General features: G+C 46.1%; 1 protein-coding gene across 2 annotated transcripts in view; it reads right to left on the minus strand.

Annotated features, from left to right (window-relative positions):
- DOT1L (DOT1 like histone lysine methyltransferase) overlaps positions 1-24,197 on the minus strand; it is a 352,682-nt gene that overhangs the window by 78,218 nt on the left and 250,267 nt on the right. For both annotated transcript variants that reach the window (XM_082247290.1, XM_082247289.1), the window contains exon 21: positions 10,218-10,347. In XM_082247290.1, the coding sequence (XP_082103416.1) occupies positions 10,218-10,347 (130 nt within the window). The remainder of the gene's footprint in view (positions 1-10,217; positions 10,348-24,197) is intronic.

A 24,197-nucleotide genomic window follows, 5' to 3' on the forward strand; every position in this document is an offset into this window, starting at 1 on the left:
AACGGGTGAGGGCGCCCCTTCAGGCAGTGGCGGACTGTGCCGCCGCACCAGCCTGGGCGGCTTTTGGCTTGCCCGCCCAGGACTTTCTCTGGCCACCCTGGCCCTTGAAAGGTTTCCCCTTGTCCTGCGCCTTGAAGGCAAGAAAGGACTCCTGATTTGGTTTAAAGGAGGGGCCCCGCTTACCCCTAGGATTCTGGGGCAACAGAGTGCTCTTGCCCCCAGTGACACCTTTAACCAATTCATCCAGGGATTCTCCAAAAAGACGAGACCCAGCATAAGGAATGTCAGACACAGTCTTCCTGGAAGTCTGGTCAGCCGACCAGCTTTTTAACCATATCAAGCGGCGAGTAAGTACTGCGACACTAGATAAGCGCGCAGCTAATGGGGCCTCATTCAAGGCCGCATCGCCCAAATACATGACCCCTTGATAAATCTGGTCCACCACCCCCAAGCTAGTAGGGGCGGGGCAGAATCAGCCACGAGGGTGCGTCTGAGCACCTTGGTCCAATCCGCCACGGCTTGAGCCACCATGACAGAGGCGAAAATAGGTTTCAGCATGGAACCCGCCACCATGTAGGAATGTCGGGCAAGAGATTCCAGCCTCCTATCCGTAGGATCTTTAAACACCGGAGAATCCTTGGTGGGTACCAGAGTGGCCCTGTTCAATCTGGCCACAGTGTGATCCACTTTGGGATTTACAGACCAGCGCGAATCCGTAGGAGACGCAAAGGGGTAGAGGAGTTGAAACTTCTTAGGCACCACAAAAGTGCGCTTCAAGTTGCGCCATTGTTCATTCACAGTTTCGTGGAACTCAGTGGGGCAAGGAAATACCTGCGCCACCTTACAGGATCTGTGGGTACCAAAAGAGAACTGTTTTCCCGGAGGATTGGGCTCATCCTCTAAATGTAGTGTTTCCTTAACGACAGTGATCAGCGCATCCATAGCTGCTCGGTCCTCGGCCGTCCCAGGGGGGGAATTATCCACCCCCGTATCCTCCGCCTCCTCCTCAGACTGAGAAGAGCGAGACCCTTCAAGGGGCACACTATCTACGGCAACCATGTCAGATTCTGAATCAGAAGAGAGAGCCTAGGCCTCTTTCTAGCATCCCGTTCAGTCATCAAAAGATCCACTTTGGACGCTAAAGTCGCAAGTTCGGCAGTCAAAGCAGGCAGAGCAGAAGATTCAGAGGAACCTGAATCATCCACGAAAGCTGGGGGAAATTTGCTGTCCTGGGACTCCATAATAAAAAAACTTTTTTTTTTTTTTTTTTTTAAAGGTACTGGCCCTTTAAGCGCACCGCGTTCCCCCACAGTACACCGCTATGAAGAATGCTGCAAGCAGATCCCCAAACAGGAATAAACTGATAGCCAGAGGTATTCCCACAAGAAAACAGCAAAGACAGACCCCACAAGTGTTACCACACGCCTGCCGATCTCCTCTGTACAGAAAGAGGAAGTGATGTCACCGCAGGAGGCTGAACTAGGACTTCAGACAAAAGGAAACATGGTTGCCCATAGAAAGCAATAGGAGGCTCCGGGAAAATAACGGCCGACGTGCTCAGGAGAACACATTGCCACACGCAAGACGGCGCCGTAAGGCGCCAAAATACACTACATACATCGCTGCAGAAGCGCCCACAGTGGAGCCAGCATGCTGCCCACACCTAAAATGGCGGACCGGTGGTTTTTAACCCCGCAGCCGTCGCCGCACGTGTCTGCAACTCCATACACACCATAAAGTGTCAAATAGGAGAGGGACCCCCACAACCCACATAGCGAACTAGCTGAGTTAAAGTCCCCGCAGGGACCGGGAGAAAGGGAGCCCCAAGAAGGTACAGACATTAGGGGATACCACAGACACACAGGACTGCCAGCCCTAGACAGAGGCCCCACACAGAATGTACTTACCGTACCGATGGCGTGGGTGCCTCACATCGACGGGAAACCTCCCACCCCAGATGGCGGGGGTGCCGTCAGCCAAAAAGGCAGGACGCTAGTAACGCACGGAAACCGTGGGAGAGACGTGGCCACCTCGCAGGCTTTCATCCCTGAGGACAGGGATGGGTCGTTGGCGAGGCCAGGGCGTACGCATAGCCTGCTAAACGCTCGATGGCGGGCTGGGATTCCATAAAGGCCCTCTGTCCTGGGATACCAGGACGACCAGTGCGACTCCCAGCTCCGCGACGCCGTCATCATCTTGAAGAAGTGACTAACTAAATGCTGATAAGCAGCTAGTAATGCAAAGAAAAAAGCGAATTTGCAGAAATAAAATCATAAGAAATAGAAGAAGGCTGAGACTGTAGCCCCAGCACAGGGAGAGCCTATCTTACTCCTAACTAGGCAGAAGACAAACTGAGTTGGGATGGCTGATAGCAGGGGATAATTGGACCAGTGGGACAGCCCCCATAGGTGTGTATGTAAATTACTTTGTTTTTTTTTTTCCGCAAAAAGGTAACTTTATTGAAAAAACAAGAAAGGCGCAACATATAGCAAGTATAGATATGCACATTGTTTTGAAAATAAACATACTCATACAGTAGGCAAATGAAAAAAAGAATAAGACATAACTTAGAACATAACTAGTATTGGCCTGGCACAATCAAGGGAAATAACAGGCGTGGAGGGGGGCACACACTGCCAAGTACACCAGCACAACGCAAGGACAAGACTAACCAGAGAGGCAGCCTGGAGCGGCCAACACCACCACACCGAGTCCAGTGCACCAAATTATCCCGCTGAGGGCTCCCGGGTCCACCTGTAAATTACTTTGTTTTTAACAAGTCTTATGCCTAGCTTGCTCCTATGGATAAGAGGTCAATACCCATTGGTGAAGACTGTATGAGTGGGCGGCGACTGTCAGAGGACGTAAGAGAAACACAGCAAATGCAGAATTCCCAACAAGACTAAATATAGCCAACCAGGTAACAGGAGCTCACCACCAGAAAAAAATTTCACCCTCAAGAGGCGGAAGCCTCCGCAACCGCAGCCTGCAAAACTTTGCGGCCAAACGCCTCATCTGAAGATGCAAGTACATCCACTTTATAAAATTTTGTGAATGTGTACAGACGACCAAGTAGCCACCTTGCACACCTGACCCACTGACGCCTGATGACAGGATGCCCATGAGGCACTAAGCGCCCTCAAAGAATGCGCTTTAAACAGGGAAAGGAGCTTGACCCTTAATGGAGTAGGCCTGCACCACCATCTGCCAGATCCACTAGGAAATAGTGACAGCAGATGCGGGCTGCCCCTTACGAGGTCCATCCATAAGAACAAAGAATCGGGTTTCCTAATCCGTTCAGTCACCGCCAGGTCACTCTTACAACATCTAAGGAATGTAAGGCAATTTCCTTTGGATGTTTAGGCTTAGGACATAAGGACGGTAGTCCTGATTCAAATGAAACCCTGAGACAACCTTAGAAAGGAACAGTTGACAGGGTTGTAACACCACTTTGTCCCTATGAATCACCAAGTAAGGTGACCAATAGGACAACGCAGCCAACTCCCGACACACGACGTGCGGAATAGCTACTAAGAAAGCCACCTTCTGCAACAAAGTGAGCAGAGGAAGTTCTTGAATATTTTCAAAGGGAGGCCTTTGAAGCACAGACAGAACCAACTTGAGGTCCCACGGAGGTACCACGGATCGCACCGGAGCAGCCAAATGGCAAACTCCCAGCACAAAGGTGTGAACCAAGGATTTCACCACCAACGGCCTTTGGAAAAAAAAAATAGCCAAGGCGAAAATCTGGCCCTTGATGGTACCCAGAGCCAAATGTTGATCTACACTCAATTGTAGAGACTCCAACAGGCGCGACACAGAAAAGGAGCTGGGAGAAACAACCCACAACTCACACTAAGTAATGTAGGCCTTCCAAACTCTATGATAAACCTTCCTGGAAGAGGATTTCCTATCCCTCAACAGCGTAGGAATCACCAACTCTGACAGCCCTCTGTCTTTCAGCACCTGGCTTTCAATAGCCACGCCGTTAAAGCCAGCGACCGTAAAGCAGGGTGGAAGATTGGTCCTTGAGACGAACCTCTGCACCTTCTTGTTGAGACGGGAAGCCAGCAGGTCCACACCGGGGGTCCCCCAGAGAAGACACAGTTGATGAAATACCTCCAGGGAAGAGAGCATTCTCCCGGATCCAATGTCTGCCGACTGAGATAGTCCGCTTGCCAATTCTCCACCCCCAGAATGTGCACAGCAGAGAGGGCAGGAACAGATCGTTCTGCCCACCTCAAGATGCCGAACACTTTCCAGGCTGCCAGGGCACTCTTTGTGCCCCCTTGATTAAAATATGCCACAGCCGTAACATTGTCAGACTGTATCTGCATAGGGCGCCCCTGCAGACGATCCGTCCACTGAGACAAAGTCTGATCGCCTGAATTTCCAGGATGTTGATCGGCAACCTGGACTCCTCCAGAGACCAGACACCTTGGGCCAAACACACTCCCAAGACACCGCCCCATGCGGACAGACTGGTATCCATGGTGATTAAAGTCCAATACAGGGGAAGAAAGGATTTTCCCCAGACGCAGGGCCGGGAGCAGAGCCACCAAAGAAGAGACTCCCTCGAACCCCGACTCAACAGAATCAGATTATCCAATGACAGCGGATCCTTGTTCAATTTGATCAGAATCTCCCTTTGCAAAGGTCTGGTGTGGAACTGAGCAAGGTGGAGACCATCAGACCCAGTACTTGCATGCTAGTCCTGGGAGACGATTGATGGTTGGACAACAGGAGCCAAACTGCCTCCTGTAGCTTCAGTAGTTTAGTCTGAGGAAGAAACACCAAGGCTGACGCTGAATCCAGTGTCAAACCCAAGTAGTCCAGCTTTTTGGACGGAGACCGTGTCGATTTCTGAAAATTCAGTGTCCACCCAAACTCCTGCAGAATTCCCACCATAACCTCCAAATCAGCTTCTAGAGCCGAAGAAGACTGCACGCAGAAGCAGATCGTCCAGGTTACTCAGTACCGCGATCCCCTCCTGCCGTAACCAGGCCAACGCTGGGGCCAAAACCTTTGTGAACACTCAAGGAGCTGAAGCGAGACCAAAGGGTAACGCCTGATATATTGGAATATGAAGGTAAGCCTCCTTGAGATAAATAGAAGCCATCAGATCTCCTTGATGAAGTAAATTTACTACTGTGCGGATGGACTCCATCCAAAATTTCTGAATCTGCACAAAGTGGTTCAGAGCCTTGAGATCTAAGATCGGAAGAACCTTGCCTTCCTTTCTGGGAACGGTAAACAGATTTGAATAAAACCTTGGAAACGTTCCGACTTTGGAACTGGCACAATAACTCCTTGTGCTAACAGGTCCTGCACTGCTACGTAGAAGCCCTGTAGCCGCTCTGGAGACAGGCGTAAGTTGGAAGAAAAGAACCTTGCTGGAGGCAAGGACTGAAACTATCTTGTAACTGAATGGAATCAGTTCGTTGAACCATTTGTCCTGAATGAGCAAGGTCCACCGATCCGGAAAAAGACGAAGACGTCCTACCCCCCACCCCCCCAGATGTGAGTGAGGGCGTCCCTTAAGGCAGGGGAAGGCTTGTCTGCGGAACCAGACACGCCCGCTTTGGACTTACCATTCCACGGTCTCTTGGAGCCTCCTGCAAAGTTACGGGTGGATCTTGAGCCCTTTTCCTGCGATCCAGACGGACAAAAGGGCCGCTTGTGAGCCGCAAAGAAGAGACCCCTCTTACGTTGAGGTTCCTTGCCCTTAGCAGCCTGTGGAAGCAAAGTGCTCTTTCCTCCTGTAAGGCCCTTAATGATCTCTTCCATAGAGGCACCAAACGGTCACCTACAAAAAGGAAGATCAGCCAGTACCTTTTTAGAAGCCTGGTCAGCTGACCAGTACTTCAAACAGATCATGTGGCGAAGGATCACTGCTGTCACAGAAACCCTGTCGTCCAGGGGGGCCACATACATGGATGCATCACAAATATACTGTAACCTTTGGATCAACTGATCCGCCAGCTCAGAAGGATGCTGACACCCCTCCAGATCCTTGCGCAAAATCTTAGAACATTCTGTTAACGTCTGGGATACCAAGGTGATTGCAAATACCAGTCTTAAAATTGAACCAGCCACAATGAAAAAGTACTGAACCAGAGCCTCCGCTCTTTTTTCCACGGAATCCAATTGTCAGGGCAGACAGACCCAGAGGGTCCTGCATCAGGTGGTGGATCAGGTGGTGAAACTAGCTCCCTGGGCTCCATGACCATAAAGGGTTAAGCAGGAACGCTGCTCAGCAAAGAAAAATTAAAAAAAAAAAAAAAACAGGAGGACTTTTTGTTAGTCCGTTTGCCCAGGGCCAAATCCACTTTAGACACCAAGGACTCCAGGACCATCAGTGCAGGCAGTTAAGGGGTCCGACAGCCTCTGAGAGGGAATCGGGTGATGAAATGCGCTTCAGTGACTCCATGAATGGAGAGGGGGAACCGCACAACAAAGTGTCTGTCTGTGATTACACGAAGAAACAGAAGGATTTGAGGTAACCTAAATCCACAGAAGAGCTGTGGTTAGTTCTCCAAGATGTCTGGAACAACCTATCTGCTGAGTTCCTTCAAAAACTGTGTGCAAGTATCTAGAAGAATTGATGCGATTTTAAAAGGCACAGATTCTATCTTGTTAATTGGTAAAAATAAACCTTTAACACTTCTATTTCTGAAATCATTCTTAATTTACAGCATTTTTCACACCTGCCTAAAGGTTTTGCACAGTACTATATATCGGTTTACATAAAAGTGTGTTAAAGCAATTCCTGATGAGCTTTCCACTGTTTAGATTATCTCCCCCACCTCTCATAAGAGGTCTACCACCAAAATCCATACTTTTCTGACTCTTATCACAGAGTGGGCTGTCAAACTTTTTTTCTCTAACCAACTGCCCCTGGACCTCAAATACTACGGTCACTCTCTTGCTCAATTCAGTAAACCCCCCTCCATCGTGGGGGGTTACATTCTGGACCCACCCGCGAAAAGTGAAAATCCGCAAAATAGAAAGACCCCATTTAAATACACTCTAGGCATGTTTTTATAACTTTCACTGTACTTTTAAAAGCATGTTAAGGTCTTTAAACACACTTTTAAAACAATAGAAACACGTTTAAACACATAAAAGATACTGAGAGACAGAGCAAGAGAAACGGAAAACACAAAAATATTTAATTAACAATGATTTAATTAGTAAAATAATATTAATAGGTCTACAGAAAAAAAAAACGCAATATACCGGGACCGCAAAAATTGAACCGCGATATAACGGGGGTTTACTGTATACTTACATCTTTAATCTCTCCCTCTCTACGGGCATCTTTCCCATTCTTCTAATACATGACTGATCACCCCCATACTTAAAAAGACCTCAGAGGACCACAACAATGTAAAATGCCCAAGTTCCATATACTTGCTACCATGTACCGCTAAACTTCAAGAATGCCTAGTCCACAACCATCTGAGCTACAAGCCCCATTGATGACAACAGTCTCAATTCCTTTCAGTCTGGTTTTTGCCCACAAAACTCCACAGAAACTGCCCTCAAATGCCTACTACTATTCTATCCAGCTTCCAATACTATCTCCATGATGTCATCACCAAAATCTCGCTCTACCGCTCTGCTAACCCCTCAGTCTCGTTGCATATCACCAACTTACCAAAACATTGGAATGGATGTCACATTACTTCTGCAAATTTAATCTTTCCAAAACTGAGCTCATAATATTTTCTTCCTCCCGTATCCCCCCCCCCCCCCAACTTTACTATTGAAACCAGTGGCTCAACTATTAGTTCCTCCAGTCATGCCAGGGTGCTAGGTGTACTCTTGGATTCTGACCCTTCTTTTCCCCACATCCAATTACTGTCCAATCTTGCTGCCTTAACCTAATCCACATCATCTCCAAAATATGCACCTTCTTAGTCAAGGATAACAAAAAAAAAAAAAAATATTAATTCGCTCCCTTGTTACCTTGTCTTGACTACTTTAACTCTCTCTTCTTGTTAGCTTACACTTTACATAGGTTACCCCCTTCTATCATGAATGCTGCTACCAGTCTCATCAACCTTACCAACCATTCAGTGACGGTCACCCCTCCATGCCAATCACTCCACTGGCTTCTGCTTGTCCAGTGAATATAGTTATAAAAACTTATCATACAAAGCCATCCAAGACTGTCCCCCAAGCTATATATTCCCAACCGCATCTCAAAAGATCAACCAAACTGACCACTTTGTTGACCCAAGACCTCCTGATCTTTACCCCCCTCCTAAACTTGCCTGCCATGACTTCTCTAGAGCTTTTTCATCACTTTACCCTATTTTCTTAAATTGCAATGGCCCTTTAAACCCTCTTGAATTGTATTATAACTGTACTGTCTCCCTTTACTTTGTAAAAAGCTGGGGCTAAATAAATCCTGCTTAAAACATCAATAGATAGTGAGCTCTAACGAGCAGGGCCCTCTAAATCCTCCTGTATTGAACTGTATTGTCTTCCCTCATATTGTAAAGCGCTGCACAAACTGTCGGCGCTATACAAATCCTGTATAATAATAATAAAAAAGTAGCAGAGAAACCCTGACATGTGTACACAGAAGTATCCTGCCTGAACAAGATAAATGCTTATCAGAGGCATGTTGAGGCTCAAAGGAAAAATACGTTTGCAAAAGGTCAATGTTACATATTTAAAAAAAAAAAAAAATAGAAAAAAAAACAAAAAAAAAAACAGAAAACCTCCAAATACAGAATCCAAAGGAAAGCAAAAACCCCTGGAAAAGTGGGGGTGGGGGGGGGGGGGGGAGAGGCTAATCAGATTGTGGTTTAGATGTTGGCACGAGGAAATAAGACGCATACCAGCCATATTTTGCCTGCTATAAGACTAAACAAATTAGGATTTGAATATTGATGGTAAATGTAACCACTTGCCGACTGCTCACAATGACAGTACTGACGCAAAGTGGCTCGTTAAGGTCTGGCGACGTAGACATACATCACCAGATTCTCCCCTCTCGGCGGGGTATTCAGACACAGCAGGAGTCGGGCCAGGGGAAGAGAGGCGGTGATCACCGCCGCTCTTTCCCGATCGTCAGCGATCGAGTGAGGAAATCCGCCCGCTTGTGTAAACAAAGCGGGCGGATCTCCTCTGTGACAGACAGGGACAGATCACAGGATTCAGCATAGCTGAATCTGCGATCTGTGTCTCTGTCACACAACCCCCTCCCCCCACACGTCAGTAAGCATGAGGCATACATTTAACCCCTTGATCACCAACAGTGTTAACCCCTTCCCTGCCAGTGTCATTACAGTAACAGAGCATATTTATAGCACTGATTACTGTATTAATGTCACTGGTCCAACAAAAAAAAAAAAAAAAAAACGCAGATCGTCGCCATTACTAGCAAAAAAAAAAAAAAACAAACAATAAAAATGACAAATCTTTCCGTAGTTAGTAAACGCAATAACTTTTGCGCAAACCATTCAAAATACGCTTATTGTGATTTTTTTTTTTACCAAAAATATGTAGCAGAAAACAAATTGCCCTACAATGTTAAAAAATTTTGATTTATCCATTTTTTTTGAGAATGTTATATATCAGAACGTAAAAAATATATATATTTTTTTTTTTTTTTTCTAAATTGACGCTTTTTTAAAAAAAAAAAAATCACACAGGTGATCAAATACCATCAAAATAAAGCTCTATTTGTGGGAGAAAAAAGGACAAATATAATTTGGGTACAGCGTCGCACGACCGCGCAATTGTCCATTAAAATAACGCAGTGCCAAATCGCATCCTGGTCAGGAAGGGGGTAAAATCTTCTTAAATCGTCTTAAAGCGGTTAAAAATACGCTCATTGAGAATTTTTTTTTGCCAAAGACATGTAGCTAAATACATTTTGGCCTAAATATATGACAAAAATTGAATATATTGGATATTTTTTAACTGTCAAAGTAGAAAATGTCAATTTTTTCACAAAATTTTCGCTCTTTTTTTATTAATATCGCAAAAAATGAAAAGCGCAGAGGTGATCAAATACCACCAAAAGAAAGCTCTGTTTGTGGGAAAAAAGGACGTAAATTTTGTTTGGGTACGGCGTTGCATGACTGCGCAATTGTCAGTTCAAGTTGCGCAGTGCCAAGTTACAAAAAGTTGCCTGGACGTTAAGCAGGAATATCCTCCGGGGCTAAAGTGGTTAAAGTTTTTGCCATAAAGATACCCACCTTGTCAGCTCCCCTCTCAACAGTTGCTTGGCCCCCATCAAAAGGATGTGATTCTCGAGGACTTAGCTGGATGCCGTTCACATTACCAGGACTTGAGGACATAAAGCTGCTCTCCTTAACCACCTCGCACCTAAAACAAAAGAAAATATACAATTAATCTTACTGGTAATTTTTTCAATGACAGCAATAGTCTAATACCCTGTTCTTGACTCCGGGAGGGGAGGTAACTATTTTACATATCTCTGCGTACAAAATATTATTCTATAGTCTATATTTGATTATAGGCTGACACTTGTAGGCTTTCAAGGGACTGGATACTTGTAGGCTTTCAAGTACATGCCCCCTGGGTGCCTCACCTAATACCCTACCATTCCATTCCATTCCATGAGTGCTCAGTTGTGTACCAAGCAATGCAGAGTAACCAAAGAATAAAAAGGGAGGGTAGCTTGCGTCCTACACTGTACAGGAAAGTTAAAGTTCCTCTTTTCCTAATTGCACAGCACAGGACAAAGACTGAGTATTCGTTGATCCTGGTACATCTTCTAGCAATGATATAGAAGGGTGGAAAACTAGTCAAACAGAACTGTGCCAACAACAAGGGTCAACATAGCCATCTTCAGAGTGCTGCAGCAAGAACCTTGCGGCCAAAAGCTACATTCAAGAGAATTGGCCTTCCACCTGTTAAAAATGTTATAAAAGGTAAGAACAGAGGACTAGGTGGCAGCCTTACAAAGCTTGGATACAGCAGCCATACAGCAGCCTAGGGCCTGTAAACCCAGGAAACATCCACCAACCAGGTGGAATGAGTATGTAAAAGTGCAGGAGATTTGTAATTTGACGTGTAAGCTATGGCAAATTAGTGTTATCCATGGAGCGGTGGTAGACTTTGAAGAAGGGAGGTCTGGTATTGTAGAATTAATCTGATGTCACTGAGTTCCAAAAGGTTGATCGGAAGTTTCAAGTGTTGGTTCCTTAGAGAAGCAGCTTTCGCCTAATGAAGAAAGTTTCTGGGCTGGGAACAAAATTAAACCAAGGTACTCCAGACGGTGTGATGGCTGAAGAGCATACTTTGAAAAGCTGATTATCCAGCTAAATGTTTGAAGGAACTGTCTTTTGCATGTCATCCAGGTAACCTGTGACATGCATACTCTGGGTGTTCAGAAGAGCCCGAATGGTAGTGCTACAAACTGAGTGTATTCATCTCCCACAGCAAAGCACAAAGTATTGAGGTTAGGGGAAGACTGGGAAGTGTAGATCAGCATCTTGTATGTTTACTGATGGCAGATATTCTCCTTGTTGGGGAGAAGCAATAACTCCTTTAGGAATTATAGTACACAAAGAAATCGGTTTGGAGATTTTAGGTCCAGTAAAAGGCAGATGTCCTCATTCTGTTTTGGGACTGTAAATAGGTTTGAAGCAAAACCATGAAACTGTTCTATTGAAATATTGTACAACTCCTTGTGCCTCAGGATGGAACAAGACAGTCATTAATTCTGCCTTCTCATGGTTTGAAGATGAAAGATAGAAGCATAAAAAGCAAGGAGGGGATACACAAACTATTTTGTTCTTTGAAATTATAGATTGAAGTCAGAGGTACGGGATGCCACAGATCCAGACTTACAGAAACAAAAACATTTCCCTAGTCGGAGGAGCGGGGGTGCCCCCTCATTGTGAGAAGGGCACCTGAGCAGGCTTGGCGCACATGAGGTCCATGGTTTGTGGCAAAAGAAAAGGTTAGGCTTGGAGGTTGATGCGAGGGGAGAGAGAAAAGGTCCCTTTTGCTCAGCAAAAGTAGTAACCATAGGAGTAGCAGACTTAGGCTTTTAATTGAGGGGTAGGAGTACCTTTCCCCCACTGACTTCCTTGATGAATTTATCAAGTGATTGCCCAAATAAAGTGGAAAGAAAATCTACACACCCCTGTAAAAAATGCCAGATTTTTGAGATGTCAACAAAAAAAAAAAAAAAAAAAAAAAAAAAAAGAAAGTAATATCAAACCAAGATAAATCCCTTCTGATTTTTTTCCACCTTTAAAGGTGACCTATACTCTGTGCAAATCAATTTAAAACAAACTGGAATTTTTAGTGGCAAAGAATAAAAATAACAAATAAAATGCAGGGGGATAGGGATGTAGCTTTATTCAGAATTAACCTATCACATTCAAACTGATGTTAAATATTAGGTTACTTACATACCTGCCATCATTAAAAATGACTGATTAAGCATTTACAAAAATCAGCTGTTCTAGTGGGATTTTTTTTACATTTACTCAGTTGCAAAATTTCCAAGGCAATAGATTTACCATGGGAGAAGGTGAAAAAGGTCATCAAAAAGTTGACAAAATATGGCACAACTGTGTGATATATAAAAAAAAGAAAGAAGAAGAAGAAGTAGAAGAAGAATACTGGTCGGGGGGGGGGGGGGGGGAGTGGGGAGCTGCCAAGAGGTCTACAGTAACATTAAGAGATGCAGTACTGGCTGTGTACCTTATGTGACAACAATCTCATGTATTCTTCATATGTTTTGGATGTGGGGCAGGGTGGCGGAACAGAAGCCTTTCTTAAAGAGGAAGTAAAACCACATAAAAAAATTGAGAAAAAAAAAACCCTGTAAAGACAAAGGCATAATGAGCTAATATGCATAGCATACTAGCTCATTATGAGATACTTACCTTAAAACGAAGCCCTCGCAGTGCGGCCCACTCAGCGATAGGGCGGCCGACATGTCCGGCCGTCCAGCTACCTTGTTAGCGTCCTCCGGCCATACGCGCGGGAGCCGCCGTCCACGGCATGGGGCTCTGAAGGAACGGCACGGGTGGCTGTTCCTTCAGAGCGCATGCGCCGATGACGTCATCGGTTGCATGCACTGTAAATATCTCCTAAACTGTGCATGTTTAGGAGATATTTATAGCACCTATAGGTAAGCCTTAATATAGGCTTACCTATAGGCAAAAGCATTTAAAGTGGATTTACAACCTCTTTAATAGAAAAACATCCAAACCTGGTAAAGTTTGCAAAAACCTAAATCAAGATTTAACCTTTTGGCAAGAATTTCAAAAATGATGTTTGGCACAAAACCAACACTGCGCATCACAAAAAAAAAAACACATACCCACAGTGAAGCATGATGGTGGCAAGATTATGCTTTCAGGCTGTTTTTCTTGAACTTGATTTTGTGTTTTTGTCAAAGTGGAGAGACTTCTGAACAGTTCTGAATATCAGTCAATTTTGGCACAAAACCTTTAGGCCTCTGCTAAAACGTGGATGAAGAAGAGGAATTTTGCCTTTCATTACAACAATGACCCAAAGCATACATCCAAATCAACAAAAGAATGGCTTCACCAGAAGATCAAAGTGTTAGAATAGGCCAAGCCAAAGCCTATACCTAAATCCAATTAAAAATCTGTAGGGTGATCTGAAGAGGGTTATGCACAGGAGATGCCCTCATAATTGGACAGATTTGAAGCACCTTTGCAAGGAACGGGAGGGGGGGCAAGAGTTTACAAGGCAAGATGTGCCATGCTGATAAATTCTTACCCCAAGAGACTGAATGCCATCGTAAAATCAAAAAGTGCTTCAAAAAAGTATTAGTTTAAAGGTAGTGGTGCACCGAAATTTTGGCAACTGAAATTTTCGGCCGAAAATAGGCCTATCCCATGTCAGCCGAAAACGGGTCATATATGTAGAAAATTAATGGCCGCCACAGCAGCAGCTTTCATAACTTATATGGAGCGTGATCGGGTGCGGCCGGCTCCCGAGACCCGCTACTTCTACCTCCGAGGCCGAGAATAGGACCCAGCATGCAAAGCGGAGGAGCATCTTCCTCGTCCTCCTCCGCGCCCATTACCGACTCTCTGACTCCACCCACCTCCTCCCTTTATCTTCTACTGTATGGCCTGCTATCTGTGGGGAGCAGTGAGTGACAACATATTATGTGTTATGATGTGCATCATTGTTTCCCTATACTTAACTACCCCCTGGCACTATACCTGTATAGAAAAATCTATTTTAAAATCATTTGGGGGGGAAAAGTAATTTCAATGGTTTCAGTTTTTGGCCAAGGGCATCCTGAATTTTCAGTTTCTGTTTCGGCCCAGAATTTTCATTTCGTTGCATCCCTAGTTTAAGGGTGTTTTTTTTTTTCTCCCTTTGAAAATTTCAGTTTGTTTTTTTATGGAATTGCATGGAGTATATATCATATTAAGGGTGAAAAAAAAAAAATCAAAAGTAATTTTCTTGGTCTAATTTTTTTTTTTTTTTTTTACATCTCCAAAACCTGGCATTTTTACAGGGATGTGTAGGCCTTCTTTCCACTGTAGGCATTCACTGCCAAAAAGCATGCGTAGAAGAAGCCATTTAAAAGTGGGTCAAGCTGACCAAGTTTTTAATAACAAAATCCTGTGCATATACAAATGGAAGGGACATGCTAGAAACTTGGCAAATTACATTCTCTAGAGCAGTGATGGCGAACCTTGGCACCCTAGATGTTTTAGAACTACATATCCCAATATGCTCATGCACTCGGCAGTGAAGTTGAGAATCATGGGAAATGTAGTTCCAAAACATCTGGGGTGTCAAGGTTCAGCTCTAGAGCATAAAACCAAAACAAAAATGCTGAGGGCATAAGCTCCAATTGTTCTGAGAGAGCAAGGGTCCTCAGACAGGTTCCTGGTGTCTGTTTCTCTTGTCCATTTCGCAGTAGTCTAGTAAACCGACCTGAAAGCAAAAAACTGGTTCCAGTGTAGGACCTGCGAAAGCTCAGGTAAGGGCTTTTAAACAGGGCTTCAAAATGCCTATTAACAGAATCCTTAAAAGAGGGAACATCCTCAATAGGAAATGTAAGGTGTTTATTGAGCACTGAGAGAGCAGTATCCACCATCAGAATAGCAAATTCCTTCTTATAAATCCCTTTCCACATGAAAGTCCTTATGAAGTGCACCAATCTCTGTGTATAGGAAGTGTCTTTTTAGACTCAGCAAGTCTTTCCATGCCCACAGGGGCTTGTTTAGGCTGTGCAGAGTCACGTGCTATTAGGCAAAGGCTAGTGTACGATAGGTCAGTTATTGTGTCCACAGTAGAGGGCATTTAGCATGAAGAAGTAGCTTGTAGGTCAAAAAAAGTAGGTGCAGGGAAATACTGTTAGATATCTAGGTTTCACCCATCACTGTGTGCATACACCGCAAAGGGGTCTTCAGGGACTGGGAACCACACAGAAAGACAAGGGTCCTGGAACTGAATAGCACATTGCGGTTAATTACATTTGTTGCACTAAGGGCAAAGGTGAACACCCAGCGCAGGATCCAGTGCCCAACGCAACCATTACAGCCTGGCTCCATGGTACACACTGAGGGTAATTGGTCCAGAAACTGGGGTTGCACAGAGATGGTGGGGTTATATGGGTGCACTCTAGAAGCGGCAGCCCTAGCAAGTTTTTGCCAGTGTTTACGCACTTGAAGGTAGCCTGCAAATAAGCCATGGTCTATTAGTAGGAGTCCTGTAGTGTATGATTTAGAAATACTACTTTCCTTTTATCCTAATTTCTATTTTAGTGCCTAGAGCTTCCTCAGCTTCATTGTAGCTGCTTAGTGTCTGTATTCATCCAGTGACAACTGCATGACATTTATCAGAACAGAGTTCCTAAAGGTGACAATGATGGAACAGCCACTTTTACTCTCCGTTGGACAGGAATTGGAACCATGCAGGACAGATATTGGATCTCAGGGAGCAACTGCTGTCGCATACCAGGATCAAATACCTTCATAGCAGGATTAAAGGGCATTAATTTAACCACTTACTGACCATATACTGTACAGGGACAAGGCAGCTCTCCTGCGCAGGATCATGTACCTAGTTCGTGATCCTGCACTTCTGGGTCTGGGGCACGCATTTGCGCCACCAGCAACCCACTCCCGCTGATCATTAGGTAGAGAGCCAGAACGTCGATCGGCCTATGTAAACAAGGCAGATTGCTGTTCTGTCAGTAGGTAAGGCATTGATCCTGTTTTTCTGCAAAGCAGGAACATGAATCAATGCCTTCCCCTAGTTCAAGTACCAGCAAGGCACACAGTTAACCCTTTGATCACCCGTTACCTCTTCCCAGCCAGTGTCATTTGGTACAGAGACGGTGCATATTTTTTAGCATTGATCACAGTATTTGTGTTAGTGGTACCCCAAAAAGTGTCAGTTTGTGCAAAATCGCAGTCCCGCTATAAGTTGCTGATCACCGCCATTACTAGTAAAATAAAGAGTCCATAAATCTATTCCATAGTTTATAAACAATCTAACTTTAGCACAAACCAATCAATATATTTCCTTTTTGGGATTTTCTTTTTACCAAAAATATGTAGCAGAATACATAATGGCATAAATTAATGTAGAAATTCGATTTTTTTACATTTATTGGGTATATTTTATAGCAGAAAGTGAGAAATTGGATTTTTGTCTTACCGTAAAATCCTTTTCTCTTATTTTCATTGACGGACACAGCTCCAGATCTTCTTGACCATTGGGTTATGCTGCCAGATAAAAGAGTAGGACACTAGGCAGAATGGCAGATTAAAAAAAAAAAAAAAAAACTTTACCATGCCAATGGGGCAGCCCCAGGGGGTATACTCCCACTTCCTGCTATAGTTTTGTTGCAAGCAGTGTCAGAAGAACATATAACCCAACTCAATAGAGGGGTGGGTGCTGTGTCCGTTAATGAACATCAGAGAAAAGGATTTTACGGTAAGACAAAAATCCAATTTTCTCTTTCATTCATTGACGGACACAGCTCCAGAATCTTCTTAACCATTGGGACGTCCCAAAGCAGTGTCAAACATGAGGGGTGGGAAAAACAAAGCAGTAAAAATTCCCCAAAAGGCTAAACCTAGCCAACCACTTAACAAGAGCTCAACCAAGAACTAGAGCTCACCTGAAAATTACACCCTCAAAAGAGGACTTGTCCTCTCAAACAGCAGCCTGCAAAAACATGCGGCCAAAGGGAGCGTCGGCAGATGGCAACACATTAATTTAAAAAATTCTGTGAAAGTGTGCACAGATGACCAGTTGGCCACCTTACAAACCTGCACCACAAACGCCTGATAATGAAAGGCCCAAGAGGCACTAAGCAGCAGTAAGCGCACTTGTAGAATGCACCTTAACAGGGAAAGGAGGATCCTGACCCTTAATAGAATAGGCCTGCACCAATGTCTGCCTGATCCATTTGGAAATGGTTGCAGCGGTCACAGCAGACGCAGCCAGTCCTTTACGAAGGCCATTCGTAAGGACAAATAGTGAGTCCGATTTCCGAAACTACTCAGTCACTGCCAGATACACCCTGATTGCCCGAACCACATCCAGGGAATGTAAAGCAATCACTTTAGGGTGTTTAGGCTCAGGACACAAGGAAGGCAACAAAATGTCTTCATTTAAATAGAAACCAGAAACGACCTTAGGAACGAACGACTGACAGGGACAAAGTACTTCTTGGTCTCTGTGGACCACCAGAGAAGGGGGAACGACAAGATAACGCAGCCAACTCAGACACCCTGCGTGCAGAAGTAATAGCCACCAAGGAGGCTAACTTCTGTGTCAAAGTGAGCAGAGGAATCTCACAAATATTTTAAAAAGGTGGTTTCTGAAGAACCGACAGCACCAAATTGAGGTCCCACGGGGGCAACGGAGAAGCCAAGTGACCGACCCCCTGAATATAAGTATGAATCAAGGAGTGCCTAGCCAAAGGGTATTGAAAGAAAATCGCAAAGGCCGAAACTTGGCCCTTGATGGTTCCCAAGGCCAAGTGTTGATCTACCCCTTTTTTGGAGGAATTCAAAATTCTAGCCACCGAAAAGAAAAAAAGCCCCCGAGCCTCACACAATGCAATATACGCCTTCCAGGTGCGATGATCAATGTTCCTAGAAGTAGATTTTCTCGCTTTTAACAGCGTGGGAATAACCGATTCCGACACCTTCCTATCCTTCAAGACCTGGCTTTCAATAGCCACGCCGTTAAAGCCAGCAACTAAAGGAGGATGGAAGATGAGCTCTTGAGACAGGATCTACTCAGAGGGAGTCTCCAACAAGCCGTACCAGATCTGAGTACCAAGACCGGCGAGGCCAGCCTGGGGCCCCTAGGATGACTGGAATATCCCTTCTGCCTCGATGCTTCGCAGAAATCTTGGCAGAAGTTTCAGAGGAGGAAAAGCGTCTATCGGAAGATACTGGCCTCAAGAGGCCACCAGAGCGTCTGTGGCGTCTGCCAGAGGATCCCGAAACCGTGCTACAAACCTCTGTTCCTTCCTGTTGAGACAAGAGGTCAACAGGTCCATTTCAGGAGTTCCCCACCGCAGACAGTTGATGGAAAACCTCAGGATGAAGAGACCATTCTCCTATTGCTAGGACAAATTTTGTGCCCCCTTGATAAATGACATATGCCACGGCCGTGGCATTGTCCAGTTGAATCCTGACCAGGTGCCCTTGCAGACAATCTGTCCAATGGGTCAGGCAAAGCCTGATCGCCCGAAGTACCCCGAGTACAAACCATGCCAAAGACGCCTCCCCATCCGGACAGACTGGCATCCATGGTGACCACCATCTGGTACAGGGGGAAGAAAGGATTTTCCATGTACAAGAGCCGGAGAGTGAAACCACCAAATCAGGAACCCTCTCCTACCCAGACTTAACACAATCACATTGTCTAGAGACTGTCGATTCTTGTCCCACTTGGCAAGAATCTCCCTTTTCAGAGGTCTTGTATGGAACTGTGCAAACGGAACCACCTTAAAAAAGGTGGAAACCATCAGGCCCAACACTTGCATACAAGTCCTGAGAGATGACCTCCTTTTGAACAGGAGCCTGAATCGCATCCTGAAACTTGGCAGTTTTTTACCCCGGAAGAAATACCCAGGCTGAGGCAGAGTCCAAGGTCAGGCCCAGGTAGTCTAGCTTGGTGGACGGAACCAGAGCAGATTTTTGGAAATTCAGTTTCCATCCGAACTCTTGCAGGTCTCTCAGTGATGTCCAGGTTGTCCTTCGAGGCAGTAGGAGACTCTGCTTGCAGAAGGAGATTGTCCAGTTACCCCAGTACCGCAATCCCCTGCCGACGCAACAATCCTAACCCTGGGGCCAAAACATTTGCAAGCACCCAATGAGCTGAGGCTAGACCAAAGGGTAATGCCATAAATTGATAATGCTCCTCGCCCATGGCGAAGCAAATAAAACACTGATGCCAGACATATATTGGGATATGAAAGGTGAGCATCCTTGATATCTATGGAGGCCAGAAGATCCCCTTGATGAAGGGATGCCACTACCGTGCAAATTGACTCCATTGGGAATTTTTGCACCCGCACAAAGCGGTTCAAGGCCTTGAGGTCCAAGATTGGACAAACCTTTCCCTCCTTCCTGGGAACAGTAAACAGGTTTGCGTAAAACAACTGAAAACTTTCCAAATCGGGAACAGGTACAATGATCCCTTGTAGAAGTAAATCTTGCACCGCCCCGGGGAGACCGTGCAGGCGACCTGGGGACAAACCAGGCTGGAGAGAAGAACCTTGCCGGAGGCGAAGACCTTAACTCGATCTTGTAACCGGACCGGATCAGCTCGTGGACCCACCTGTCTTCAATCAAGGCGGTCCACAGGTCTGGAAAAAAGTGAAGACGTCCCCCCACCCCAGATATAGGGGAGCGCCCCTTCAGGCAGAAGAGGGCTTGTCTGCTGGTCTGAAGGGACCCGCTCTCGGCTTACCAGACCCTCTCGGAACCTCCTGAGGGGGTTCAAGGGGATTTAGATCCCTTGTCCTGAGAAACGAAAGGGCCGCTTGTGAGCCGAGAAGAAAGGGTTGATGAAAGGGATGATCTTCTCATCCATGGAAGCACCAAACAGGTGATCTCCTACAAATCAAAAAGGACCTTCTTGGAAGCCTGGTCCGCAGACCAATGTTTGAGCCAAAACATGCGCCTCAGGGTCACTGCTGTTAGATACCCTGCAGACTAAAGGAGTCGCATCCAGAGAGGCATCACAGATAAACTGCAACCCCTGGACCAACCGGTCCGCCAGCTGTGCGAGATTAGGGGAAATCTGCCCCCCCCCCCGCTCCTAATGCTGGCGCAAAAATTCTGCCCATTCCGTTAAGGTCTAGGAGATCAAAGTTATGATGAACACTGGTCTAAGGATGGAACCGGCCGGGGGGGGGGGGGGGGGGGGGGGGAGGAGGAGAGGGGAGCTAGGTGTGGACAAATGGGTGGTGGTCCACGGAGGGACCACGATAAAAGAGGGGAGTGCTCTGTGGAAACTTGGGGGGGTCCCTACCATTCCAGGGAGGGGCCCACGTCCACCCCAACAGACCACCAGTGAAAGGTGAAAGGGGGGACACTACTAATCAAACTATGGAAACCGGGTGGGCACCACTCCAGGCAGACCCCTGCACCATCTTGGAATGGGGGTGCCGTGGACCAGAGGTACGCTGTGACTCAAGCCATAACCAGGTCTGAGTGTCCTTGCGAGACAATTAACTCGCCCGCTAGCCCCCGTCCAGTGACCTCTGGGCAGCGGAGATCGAAAATAATAAAAAAGGAAAAAAAAAAAAACTTAAAAAAGGAACAAATGCTAGGATCAAAGATCACAGCAAGGAACTAGGTCCTTCCTCCTGACTACGCAGAAAAAAAAAACTGAGTGCCTATAGCAGGAAGTGGGAGTATACCCCCTGGGACTGTCCCATAGGTACGGTAAAGTTTTTTCCTACCTAGTGTCCTACTGCTGCCGGGGGCAGCATAACCCAATGGTCAAGAAGATCTTGAGCGGTGTCTGTCAATGAACAAAAGAGAAAAACTGGATTTTTGTCTTAACATAAAATCCTTGTCTCTGAAGTTCACTGACAGACACCGCTTCAAGTCTTCAGACCATTGGGTATTGCGGTCTCTCTTCAGCAGTAGGACTAGGCGGAAACCTTTTTAGTTACGCCCCTGGGGCAGTCCCAGAGGGTATACCATCACATCCTGCTGTAGGACTTCGTTTGTAACCAGCAGTGTCAGAAGAACAAATAACTCAACCCCAAAAGAGGGGCGGGTGCTGTGTCTGTCAGTGAACCTTGGAAGGATTTTACGGTAAGGCAAAAATCCAGTTTTCCGTTTCGTTCATTGACAGACAAAGCTTCAACTCTTCAGACCATTGGGATGTCCCAAAGCAATATGAGGGGTGGGAAAAACACAGCAAATGCAGAATTCCCAACAAGGCTAAACAAAGCCAACCCAGGTAACAGGAGCTCACCAGCAGGAAAAAATGTTCACCCTCAAGTAGCGGAAGCCTCTGCGAACGCAGCCTACAAAACTTTGCGGCCAAACGCCGCATCCTAAGATGCCAGTACATCCACCTTATAAAATTTTGTGAATGTTGTGTACAGACGACCACGTAGCCGCCTTCCACACATAAACCACTGACGCCTGATGATGGAAAGCCCAGAAGCACTAAGAGCCCTCGTAGAATGTGCTTTAACAGGGAAAGGAGGAACCTGACCCTTAATGGAGTAGGCCTACACAAACGTCTGCCTGATCCACCTGGAAATGGTCGCAGCAGATGCGGCCTGCCCATTACGAGGTCCACCCGTAAGAACAAAGAATCGCATTTTCCAATCGGTTCAGTCGCTGCCAGGTAAAACCGATTCACTCTTACCACATCTAAGGAAAGTAAGGCAATTTCCTTAAGATGTCTAGGAATAGGACATACAGAGACAGTAGCACAATATCTTCTTCATTCAAAAGAAACCCAGAGACAACCCTAGGAAGGAACGCCTGACAGGGTCACAACACCACTTTGTCCTGATGAATCACCAAGTAAGGTGACCAACAGGACAACGCAGCCAAGTCAGACACGACGTGCGGAAATAGCCACTAAGAAAGCCACCTTCTGGCGATAGAGTGAGCAGAGGAATTTCTCGAATATTTTCAAGAGAAGGCTTTTGAAGCACCGACAAAACCAAATTGAGATCCCACTGAGGTACCAGGGATCGCACTAGAGGAGCCAGGTGGCAAACTCCCTGCACAAAAGTGTGAACCAAGGACTTTGCCTGCCAACGGCCTTTGGAAAAAAATAACCAAGGTGGAAATCTGGCCCTTGATGGTGCCCAGAGCCAAACATTGATCTACACTCAAATTATAGAAACTCCAACAGGCAAGACACAGAAAAGGAGCGGGGAGAAACCTCCCGCGACTCACACCAAGTAATGTATGCCTTCCAAACTTGATGATAAAATTTCCTGGAAGTAGATTTCCTAGCTTTCAACAGCGTAGGAATCACCGACTCCCAACAGCCCTCTGTCTTTCAGCACCTGGCTTTCAATAGCCATGTCGTTAAAGCCAGCGACCATAGAGCAGGATGAGAGATTGGTCCCCGAGACAGAAAATCTTCCCTGGGAGGAAGTTTCCAAGGGACGTCTGCTACCAGGTTTACCATGCCTGCATACCAAGACCAGCGAGGCCAATCTGGTGCCACCACAGGGCGTCCCTGCAGACAATCCTTTCGACTGAGATAGATAGTCTGATCGCCAGAATTTCCAGGATGTTGATCGGCAACCATGACACCTCCCCATCCGGACAGACTGGCATCTGTGAGGATTACAGTCCAATACAAGGGAAGAAAAGATTTTCCCCAGACGTAGAGCCGGAGAGCAGAGCCACCATAGAAGAGACTCTCGGAGAGACTCCCTCGAACCCTGAATCAACAGAATCAGATTGTCCAATGACAGCAGATCCTTGTTCCATTTGATCAGAATCTCCCTTTGCAAAGGTCTGGTGTGGAACTGCGCAAACGGAACCGCCTCGAAGGTGGACTTCATCAGACCTAGCACTTGCATGCAAGGCCTGAATGACAATTGATGGTTGGACAACAGGAGCCGAACAGCATCCTGTAGCTTCAGAAGTTTCATCTGAGGAAGAAACACCCGGGCTGATGCTGAAACCAGCGTTAAACCCAAGTAGTCCAGCTTTGTGGACGGAGGCCGCGCATATTTCTGAAAATTCAGTGTCCACCTAAACTCCTGCAGAGTTCACACCGTAAGGTCGAAGTCGGCTTCTAGAGTCGAGAAAGACTCTGCACGCAGAAGATCATCCAGGTAACCTAGTAGAGCAATCCCCTTCTGCTGCAACAAGGCCACCACTGGGGCCAAAACCTTTGTGAACACTCGAGGAGCTGAAGCCAGACAATAGAGTAATGCCACGAATTGAAAGTGCTCCTCACCCATGGTAAAACAAAGAAAACGCTGATGCCCCATATATTGGAATATGAAGGTAGTGTCCTTGAGATCGATAGAAGCCAGCAGATCTCCTCGATGAAAGAAAGCTACTACCCTGCGGATGGACTCTATCCAAAATTTATGAACCCACACAAAGGGGTTCAGAGCCTTGAAATCCAAGATCGAACAAACCTTGCCTTCCTTCCTGGGAACAAATTTGAATAAAAACCTTGGAAAGGTTTCTGACTCTGGGACCGGCACAAAAACTCTCTGTGCTAGCAGGTCCTGCACAGCTCTGTAGAGGCCATGTAGCCGCTCCGGAGACAGGTGTAAGTTGGAAGGAAAAAAACCTTGCCAGAGGCAAGGACCTAAACTCGATCTTGTAACTGAACTGAATTCAGTTCGTGGACACATTTGTCCCGAATGAGCAAGGTCCACGGATCTGGAAAGAAGCGAAGACGTTCCCACCACCCCAATGTGGGTAATGGGGCCCCTTCAGGCTGGAGAAGGCTTGCCCACGGAACCCAAAGTGCCCACCTTGGACTTGACATTCTATGGTCTCTCGGAGCCTCCTGTAAAGTTACAGGTGGATCTTGAGCCCTTTTTCTGCGAGCCAGACAGACAAAAGGGCCGCTTGTGAGCCGAAAAGAAGGGACTCCGCTTACGTCGAGGTTCCTTGTCCTTAGCAGCTTACATAGTTACATAGTAGGTGAGGTTGAATAAAGACAATAGTCCATCCAGTTCAACCTGTGTAGGTGTGTGTGGCTGTAATCAT

This window comes from Pelophylax lessonae (genome assembly GCF_965119305.1).
Source record: "Pelophylax lessonae genome assembly, chromosome: 1".
Lineage (NCBI taxonomy): Eukaryota > Metazoa > Chordata > Amphibia > Anura > Ranidae > Pelophylax > Pelophylax lessonae.